General features: G+C 41.6%; 1 protein-coding gene across 1 annotated transcript; it reads left to right on the plus strand.

Moving 5' to 3' along the window:
- The first annotated feature begins 8203 nt into the window (after window positions 1–8203).
- LOC132468310 (uncharacterized) lies at window positions 8204–10794 on the plus strand. The gene is made up of 8 exons (XM_060066050.1): window positions 8204–8601; window positions 8701–8875; window positions 8990–9066; window positions 9165–9345; window positions 9540–9788; window positions 9894–10065; window positions 10151–10299; window positions 10522–10794. The coding sequence occupies exons 1-8, from the start codon at window positions 8386–8388 to the stop codon at window positions 10701–10703; spliced, it is 1401 nt and encodes a 466-aa protein (XP_059922033.1). The 5' UTR covers window positions 8204–8385; the 3' UTR covers window positions 10704–10794.
- The last annotated feature ends 226 nt before the right edge of the window (window positions 10795–11020 follow it).

An 11020-nucleotide genomic window follows, 5' to 3' on the forward strand; every position in this document is an offset into this window, starting at 1 on the left:
GTTGGGTGGGTCCATGTTTTCTCAGATAGTCCAAATCTTACAGCCGTTTGTCCTTCCCGTTATTATGCTCTACGTGGTCGTCAAGATAGCTCTCTGTGTGTTTCACCGAATGGCCCCCGACCGACCCCCCCGGGGACTGCCCCGATCTTGTTAGCCCCCCTTAGGGTGGCTGTGTTAGAGAGCCCACCCCATCGCAAGGTCTGGTGCCCCAAACTTCACAACGTTTCTAAGGCTAGGCCTTCCACTGAGGCCATTCATTTTGTTTAGAGGAACGGAACCACTTTCTTCTGCTGGGAACAGTGGAAGCTATTGAAGAATGGTGGAGCTTCACTGCCAAGCAGAGGGAGGGGCCTGGACAGTTGACCTTCTTGATTCTTTAATTTTTTTATCTGTTTTGGTTTAATCATGTGTAACCTAATGAGTTTGTTATTTTCTTTATTATAGTGGCCCACACCTGGTTTACTTGTGTATGATTTGAATTTACTTGTCTTTTGCCTTTTATGCTTTCTTTCATTGATTTAGTTAATTATTAATGGGTCACCAGAAAATACACTGAATTCCCTTTTTGTGGGTGATCTTTAAACTATGTTTAGTATGATCAAGAGGGAGGAATGTAGAATGTTGGTGTATTTTAGTGTCTCTCTTATTGTTCACATTTCTAGTCTAGGAACAGGCCAGGGCCTCTCATACTGATACAAGGTGTTATCCCCAACATTCTGCCATTGTTATGTCTCAACAAGGTTGAACCAACCTGGTCCTCCGGGACATAGCCAGGGCCAAATACCTTATCAAGGCTGAGAGTGTGTCTGTTCACATGTTATTCATCTATCCCCTTTTTGTATTATACTCGCCCCAACCCTTTGGTTCGACGAGTAGAGGGTTTCGACAGCCAAGGAACAAGTACCACCGGGTCCACTATAGATTATTCAACCTGGTCTGTATCTCGCTGTACATCCTGGAATAAACCATCTATTCAACCCTCTAATCCAACCTGTCAAGCTGTTTTGATTTCGACTTCAAGAATTACTACTACGACCGAAAATACACAACGCAGAGTCTGTCCGAACAGTTTAGAAATAAGCTGAAATCTAACACCGTGTTAACTGATGACCATTAGCCGAATGCGTCGTTTGTTGTCGTGGCTACGCCAGCTGTTGGAAATCGGGCCAGACACGTAGCTGTCCTTGCGAATGCCTTTGATTTGTCTTTCAATAAAATGTCAAAAACATACCCATCTCATTCGTATTTGGAGTGTAATTGGAAGAAACTTGTCACGTAGAACCGTTTAAAGCCGAAATAAATGAAAAACGAATGCTTAAAATATGATACATTACGGGATTCAAACTCATACTATCGTGGGGGGGAATATTAATAAGGTCGGAATTCATTCTGTTGTACCGTAGACCCACATAGAAATTTTCTGCAAAAAAAATATAAATTCTTCGTGAAAACACGAAAGGCAGCCAGATCAACTTGTGAACTTGCGTTCACAGTTGCTAGGGAAACCACCTACCGTCGCAGACCGTTGCAGCGCGTTGCAGCCAGTGTGAACTGCCCAGTTTTAGAACGTCGCAGCCCGTCTCGTTGCAAGGCGTCGCAAGGAGTTGCGAGTTGCAAGTCGTTGCAAGGTGAATCTTTGGTCTGAACTGGGCTTAAGCTATTGTACAACTGAGCAGGTAGAGCAGAGAGGGTCTGGGGGTTAGGGACCTAGATCCTCTGACTTCCAGCCATTCAGGGAAGAGTGATTTACCCCTTCCAAGCGGACGTAGCTCCCGTCCGCTACACTTGGGCCAAGCCGATTCATACTAGGGCTGCAACTAACGATTATTTTAATAATCGATTAATCTGTAGATTATTTTTTCGATTAATCGATGAATCGGATAAAAAAAAGAAACATTTGGAATTGCCGCATCTTCATTCAAAAACGGAACATTACTTCAAATTCACAGTGCAGACTGAAGTGTAAAAACACCAGGTTATTGCTCCAACGTCCCGGAACTATTAAAAGTAATATTAAATAATAAAAAAAAAATAACTGCGATAACACAAAAAAACATACAATATATGATATACTTTTATATGCATATAAGGGATGTCCATCGTTAACCGGTCAAACGTATTGATACCATTTTCGAGACTCCTTGAAATAGAACTTATTGCTTTAATTGCTGATAAGATGATGATAGTTCAAGATAGGACATTAAACAGGTCATAATTCTATCTTTACTATCTATTTTATATTACTGGGAAAACAAGTTTTCACCAAAATCTCTATTATTTAATTTTTTCTGTTGCATTTGAACGCATTAATCATATTACCGAGCCGACCTGAACACATCACATTTGACACTGTTTGTGACCATTGGTTAGTTTTTTTAAAGCTAACTAGCTCTATTGGTTAGTTTTTTTTAAAGCTAACTAGCTCTATATCCTGCTGATTTTAACATTGATTTAAAAACGGCATTACTATTTTTAACTGATGGGACTTTCTACACCGTCCGGTTGTGTGATTACTACCGCTGCTTTGAATGACTGTTGATGCACGCGGTGCCGACTCCGAGCCCGTCTCCACAACGTCTGCAGCAGCTGACAAGAGTTTTCGGTTGGACTTGACGGATACTGAGTTTAAGGAGTTTTTTTTAACCCAAAGACAGTGGAGGTACAACACTTTTATGTAGGCCTACAGTCCAGTTTTAAGACATAACCAAAATACAAGCTGTGGTCGCTCACACTAAAGCTCGCTGTGGACGTGCATGAACCATGAACTAACCTGTCGGCGGATGGCTGTAAACAGTTCGTTGCCAACGCATTTATTAATCGATTTTTATTGATTTTATCGATTCGTTGTTGCAGCCCTAATTCATACCTCCGGATCCGGACGAAATTCGTCCGTCTGTACCAAACGTTGTCTCCGGGACTACCCTTCATACCTCCGTCCGGTTTCAGCGTTGTTATGGATGTTACGCAATACATCCTCTAGAGGGCATTGACTGTCATGTCACAAATTAACGGCATCGACAACCGCAAACATGGCATCTGTAGAGGAGATGATTTTGCTTTCTGTCATCCGAAATCTGCAAAAAAAAAGTGCAAAAAGTGTAGGCCTAGGTGGCGGTGTCATGTGACACCCCTCACCGACCCGCAGATTATCTCCTCAAAATGTTGAGCCATTTTTAAATGACCAGTTACAAGTAATTGCCAAAGCAGGGGAACAATACAATAAAAAGGTCAGGTATATAGTATAATATAAGTATAAAACGTTAAACACAATATATATACATATCAGATATTGTACTATTTTTCGCGAACTGTCTGACTTCTGACTATACTGCCGCCTCGATTTCCGGTGGTATTGCTCAGTTTCTCCCGGAGCACTTCGGATTCGTAAGCTCAGAGGCGACGAACCCAATGACGGACGAAACACCTCCGGGACCGGACGAAACGGTCCGCATCTGTATTTAACGTAGGGTGTGAATGGGGCTCATGTCGTCATTTTGCGCCATGATGGATTTTCCGCAATCTTTGTTTATGTCAAAAACCTTAAATGCATTATCTATCACAAATGTTGTCCAATCATATCGAAATTTGGCAAAGAGGATCTTCAGGCCATGCTTGACAAAAATCATCAAATGGACTTATCAAATTCAAAACTGTTTGGCCGTGAAAAACAATCAAATTCATCCGCGAAGCCGCCAAACAGGAAGTAAGCCAATTACTCAGCAGCCCTTTGACATATCATAACCAAACTTGATACATTGACCCATGGGGACACTCATTTCATTTGGTGACCTTTGACCTCTAGGGGGCGCTGTAATTAATGTCAATGTGTTTTAACTCTCTTCACATGAGTATGTTTCAAACTTATTTTCAATGTCTGGTGATACTGTCAGACCTCCCCATGTAGCTAATAAATTATTCCCAATGGCAATATCAGAATTTGGCAATCAATAGTACCTATCCACAGTCCAAACAAATTGTGTCCAATCATCATGAAACTTGCCATATATGATCTTCAGACCAAGCTGGACAAAGGGGTCAAAGGCCTTTTTAAAATTCAAAAACGTTAGGCCGTGACAGCCAATTAAACTTAACGGCAAAGCCGCTAAACAGGAAATAAGCATCTAGCATCATAGCCAAACTTGGTACATAGACTCATGGCATCATTCTGGGGACACCCAAACTATTTGGTGACCTTTGACCTCAGGGGAACGTCAAACAGGCAGTAAGCTCATATCTCTGCAAGGCCTTCATGTATCCAAACCAAACTTGGCTCATAGTATTATGACCCTATTCTGATGATGCCCAAATAATGGTGTAATTTGACCTCTAGGGGGCGTTTTTAGCAGCAAGTCTGTTCCAGCCCTTAGAAAGCAACTTGAATGTATTTTCATTGTGATAACCATTTGCCAATAGCTTTCATTGTCAGTACAATTATATCTAATCATATGCATTTTATCATGGTCATAATATGCTGTGTTATATAAGACTGATAACATATCAATCATATTAAATCATCCTGTCAATCTGACATACATCTTACAATCAGAACACTACTTCATTTATATCATTGTTAGTTGCGCTGAACATCGCTCATTACAGGGTAGACACTGCACTCGTGTGGCGACAAGCGGTACTGCATTCATTTTGCAACAATGACTATTTACCATTCCGCCCACTTACATTATAAACTGCAATTCTTTCTGGATTACATGCTTCATGAACCACCTCAAGAACGGATGCTTGTTAAAATTGTGTCTCTGTTAGGGATAATACCCCTATGTATCCATGTGATTTGTTCTGTCAGGCAGACAATAATGTGCCCTTACCATTAGGTGGGGTCAATTTTCCATTTTGTAAAGATTGACAGTACCCGCATAATGCTGTAGTTCATTCCACCTGCTGTCATTATTACTAATTACTGAGACGGTCATCATGTAGCCCTAGCCGATTACGTCTGTCCAGCAGAATTAGTTTATTGAGTCCTTTTCTGCTTGACCCCCACTTTGCTGCTGGCAGCTATATTCTTTTGCTTAAATTTATTATTTCATCTAGTTGCTGCTCTTCTATTTATCTTGTAAATTGTATATTCTATATTGTTGCAGCTTTTTTCTATTTTATTTGTATATTGTATATTGCATATGTTTTATATTTCTTTCTTGGCATTCAGTCTGTGGAAAACAAAGGAAGAATTTCATTGTATGACTGAGAACATGTTTCTTATTGTGCATATGACAATAAACACTTTGAATTGAATTGAAGACAAGGCAGAAGCTTTGGCTAAATCATTCGCAAAAATACATAGCTCTGCTAATCTGACCCAGGAGGCAAGAGCATGTAGGGATGAAGTGATTGGGGCACATCCAAACACAATAAGGAAAAATAATGACACTGAGGAAGCATCAAATGTTTGTTTTTCCTTGTTTGAATTAAAATAAGCTTTACCAGGTGTTAGAGATACATCCCCTGCTGGTAAGGATGAGATATGCTATATGTGGAAAATGTAACTCCTCAAGCACAGATGGTGATCCTGCAGCTATACAATAGGGTTTGGGAATCAGGGACACTACCATTGGCCTGGAAACACTCTGTGGTTATCCCAATTGGCTAGTTGCGTAAGATGACGGTCTACAACTTTCGGTTTGAGGACGGTGGGCAATACGCATTTCCGGTTTCCGACGCCGTCAACCAAGGCAAAGCAGAGGACTGTTGCTAATGGTGTAAGGTAATTATGTCTTAAAGGGGACATATTATGAAAACAGCACTTTTCTTGGGATTTGGGGTGTTGTTGTGGGTATATGGTGCTCCCACACGCATACAAACTTTGAAAAAAGTCTGTACTTGATTTTTTGAGTAAGATACGCATTTCTGGAAGCAGCCCGCCTCAAGCTACCAAACGAGCGAGTCAGTTTCAGCGCCCGTTCCTACGTAGGATGGGGCGCTCATTTGAATATGACCCCACCCCCTTCAATCAGAGTATAAATAGGACACAGCCTTGTGTTTCATGATTGGAATTCATCATGTTGAGGATTCACAAGAGGTGTTCTGTTGTTGGCTGTATGGACGTCCACATATCCCTCCATCGTGTCCCAGAGGACGAAAGAGCGACGTGGATTGATTTCATTTTTGAATTCGAAGTCCCGGCTACAGTTGGCAAAAACCTGTTGGTCTGCGCTAACCACTTTACGACTGACTGTTTCTCCAACTTCGGTCAGTACACGGTAGGGATGGGCACGAGTAGTAAAATCCAAACTCGAGTGATCGAAGGAATTCCTCGAGGATCAATCGAGTACTCGTTTAATCGAATCTATTTTTAGAATGCAACGCATCTGCAGCAGGAATAGGCCTAATGATGAACGGCAATATTACCAACCAAACATGTAATGCTTATTCTCAATCAATCCTAACCATTGCAAATAATTTAAAGCTGCAAATAAAACGGCAGCAAATGAACAAAAAAGTACTCAGTGTTGTGATCTTCTCTACATGTCCGGGATTACAGCGGTTTCTTGCGGCGGCGAAAATCGCCGACACACTCGGCTGCTGTGGGTCTGCTTTCCCGAACTCACCGTTGTGTTTCAGGAGCATATGTTGCCACATAGTACTTGTAGTACTCTGGTAGCTCATTTTCGCTTGGCAATATTTTACATTTTACCTTATGATCTCCTATTTCTGTAAAGTATTTCAATACTTCGCTGCGCTTTGCTCTGACCGCCATCTCTTAACTTTTTGAATTCTGGCGTTGTGCACACGGCACGGCACGCGTGTTCGATACATTTCATTTGCTTTGTGCGCATGGCACGCGCCAGTGGCCCCACACAGAAAATGTATACATTTGCTTCAGAAAACTTGTCTCCTTTTGTATATGCAAACTCGAGTTTGCCTGTCCATCAACCGAGTTCATTTGTAACGAGGAGTACTCGAGTAATCGATTCCTCACGCCCATCCCTAGTACACGGAAGGATTAGCTGTGAAACTTTATCTGAACGTGGGGTCCCTTCCAACTTTGCGTGGAATACCTGCAGACGAAGGACATGTAAGTATACAAATAATTTGCTGTGTGTTGTGCGTGTTTGTGGCGTGAGTTTTTCCATTGAAAACGATGAAAGGCTAGGGAAAGCACATGCTCCAAAGCTACCAAGGATACATTCAGTGAGACAATGGGTGAACTAGATTTTTATAGGTAAACGTTCGCATTGTGGGTAGTTAATGCAAAGGTGACATAGGGGAGTTGGAGTGACCATCGTGGAGAATGCAAGACAGTTAACGGAATCTACATAACAAAGAAGTCATTCGATAGACATGGCCTGAGTATCAGATTTCATGGCTACAATGGCAATTCAAATACCAACGAAGCTCCCATCCAGAGAGAGGAAGGGAGGTATCTAAAGGTAAAGCGAGAATGTATACAAGTGAATAGCAATTATATATACACGGTGAATATAATTTGTATATTATAGTTAGGCAGTGGCTATTCGTACGCCGACCAAGCTTGTCACGTGACCGCTGCTCGGCGCTAACCCTAACCGGGCCGACCGTAATTATAGTAATTAATTATAGTAATATATAACCATAACCTGCCGTGAAAATAGACTAATGCAGTATTTTTACGGCCACTGCGTTATAGTTATGCTTGATATTTAAACGACACGGAGCTATATATGCAAGATAAGGTTGACGTCTCTTTTTTTTCTCGATAGGCCTCAGAGCATCCTGCATCATCGAAGTTACCTGCTACAAGGGATATTGGCTGCAATACTGAGCCACCTCAGAGACACCATGTTGGCAAACAACTCTCTTTGAAGACTCTTCATTCACATTACAGAAGTGAAGGTTGGTAGTGTTTATACTGTAACAGTGCAGTCATGTTTTATTCCTAAGAATGCCCTATCATAAATATATACGTTTTGTTACAGCTGTCCAGGCTACTGTGTCCTTCAAGGACTTGGGCACATCCACTGATCCCTTCACAGGCCCACTGCCTGTAGCATGCTCGACACCTGTAAAGCCGCCACCATCTAAGAGACCTCGGCTGCAGCAGCAGGAGGAGGAGGAGGAGGAGGATTGTCTCGAGGGCAGCGCAATACTGGCTTCTGAAGGGCTGGACGCAACCTTTCACCCTGAAGACTGGGTCACAACTTTGCCTGATTCATGTCGTGAGTAACTGAAATATCCATGTCTCAATGTATATAATCAGTTTTCAATTTTTTTGTGGAAATGGATGGTGTGTACTTCAGGAGTTCTGCTTTATAATGCTTTTTTAAAGTATTTGGTTATTGTTCAAACTGTTTGAAAGAGTTATTGATTAACTAATTCCCCCCCCCCAGAGATGCTGAATCCACATCCAAACACGATATAAGGAAGTACATAGTGTACGAGACCTGTCTCATGGGGCTGTTCGAGGTGTGTCCTGTGTGCAAGCGTGTTTGCAGTGTGAAAAACAAAGTGCTTGGGACATTCATATCAGTGAAACAGCTGTGTGAGTATTGCGAGTATTCCCGAATTTGGCAAAGCCAGCCTCTTCTGGATAGCACACCAGCTGGGAACTTGCAGCTTTCTGCAGCAGTGTACATCAGTGGAGCCTCTTACTTCAAACTTCAAAGGGTAAATGAGTGAATAAGTAAATAATAATTTGCCCCATTGTTGAACATGGCATATGTTTTACATTATGAAGTCCTATTTATTTTTATTTATTTTTATCAGGTGTTCAAGGCGATGCATCTGCAGATTTTTCTGTATACCTTTCGTCGCCATGCCCGAATGTTTATAGAGCCAGCTATTGTCCATAAATGGAACCATTCCCAGGATGTGATGCTGCAGCAGCTCAGCAAAGAAAGAAAATTAATACTTGGTGGCGACATGAGGGCTGATTCTCCAGGTATATATTTTGAAATGCTAAGAGTAGGATATGTCTGATTGTAAATGACTACGAATACATACATACAATACAAACGCATACCAGACAAATAAAATATTGTGACTGTTTTCACAGGGCACTGTGCAAAATTTGGGAGCTACACCATGATGGACCTCAACACCAAAACTATTGTCGATCTCCAGTTGGTTCAGGTAGGCATGACGAATAAAGTGTAGTGTTCTGTTTCTTACTTAATTTTTGTCAATGTCACAAATTTTAAATATGGACCCGTACTTCTGATTTTTGACAGAGCAATGAGGTTGGAGGAAGCTCCCATATGGAGAAGGAAGGCCAGAAGAGGAGCCTGGCATTGTTGGATGCACGTGGTGTAACCATCGATAGCATCGTCACTGACCGTCATCCACAAATCCAGAAATTTCTGAGGGACAACAACATCACTCAATTTTATGACGTCTGGCACATGGAGAAAGGTACACTCACCCAACGAAACATTAGAAACCTACTTATAGCAGGGACCCCCTTTTGGCTTCAGAACAAGATACAAGAAGTATTCTGTACATATTTCGGTGCATAATGATAGGATAGTATCTTGTAGTTGGGGAAAATGTGTGGAATTCATATTGGGTTCACTTCCGATTCTTAAAATATTTATTCTGATTTGTAGGCATTACAAAGCAACTACATAAAATTAGCAAAACCAAGGACTGCCAGAAAGTAAAGACGTGGATGCGAGCCATCAGAAACCACATCTATTGGACGGCGGCATCGTCAATAACCGGGCCGGAGAGAGTGGCAAAATGGACCTCCCTCCTGAACCATGTTCAGGATATTCATACTCATGATGATCCCCTCTTCCCAAAATGTCTACATCCAATTCGCAGCACAACGGACAAGAGTAGATGGCTCTCAGGAGGTTTGTCTCATTCTCTTTTCAAAACTGGTTTGACTATATTGATTAGCTGCAAGTCCAGTCATTACCAATAAGTAGGATATAATGTATGATATTTTTGTCTTTCAGCAACTCCTGCATTCTACAAGCTGGAGAAGGCGCTGACCAAGAAGACAGTCCTGAGGGATATAGCAAAGCTCAGTCCCCACCACCAGACGTCCTCTTTGGAGGCATTCCACGGCGTGATCCTGCGGTTCGCTCCTAAAAATGTGGTCTATCCATTTCTAGGAATGCTGTGCAGGTAAATTAAACTGCGATTACTTGTTGTGAACATTTGCCCATTTCTTGCAATTATTGTCATGTTTGATTTTTCTTTTTAATGTCAGACTCTACCTGGCTGCACTGCATTACAATGAGAATTCTGATAGAGGACAAGCCACTACGTCATCAGGGGATCTTATGTTCAGACTGACCTTTCCTAAGGCCAGGAAGGGAGAGTGCAGAGCCAAACCAGTGAAGACTGAGGCAACATTCCGTAAGTGTCAACTTTTTTTTTTTACTCAGAAAATGAACATTTATATTGAACATGAGACAAAGTACTGCAACTCGGGTACTTCCAACACAATAAATGAACAAATAAATACACATAAATACCTCAAAATATACCAAATATTCAAAGTGCAAAATGTCAATGCATGAACAGTTAATCAATGAATAATCTAGTAACTAGTGATTCCCTTTTGTGTGTATTGCACAGAGTATGTGAATGATTTGATGGACATGATCATGGAGAAGGTCTTGGTCGACCCAGCATCCTACAGAGCTGAGATTCTGAAGATAAACATCCCGCCGGAACTGTCTTCAGAATATGAGCATCCAGTCAAGGAGGAGGTCATCGCCAGCTACGTCTCCAGATTTAATCAAGGGAGGGTGGTTTGAAGCCTCCGTATCTTCCATGGGCGTCCGGAAATTCCCGGTGTATGCGAAGAACCACGCATGATGGGATAACAACCCGTATTTTCCGCCCAAGGAAGCCCCAGCACCAGCTCATAAAATTTCTGTAGGCTAAATACCGTAACGACTGAGAAAATGTAACATTGTTAGTCAACAGGTTCTACAATGTCAACATCTGTGTTCACATTTTCTCATTGAATTCAGTGAATTCTTCACTTATACTGTATTTAGATGCACAAATATTAATGACTGTGTTCAATAAATGTTTATTGTATCTGTACAATGTTTTATGTGAATTAATG

The sequence above is a fragment of the Gadus macrocephalus genome, chromosome 11 (assembly GCF_031168955.1).
Source record: "Gadus macrocephalus chromosome 11, ASM3116895v1".
Lineage (NCBI taxonomy): Eukaryota > Metazoa > Chordata > Actinopteri > Gadiformes > Gadidae > Gadus > Gadus macrocephalus.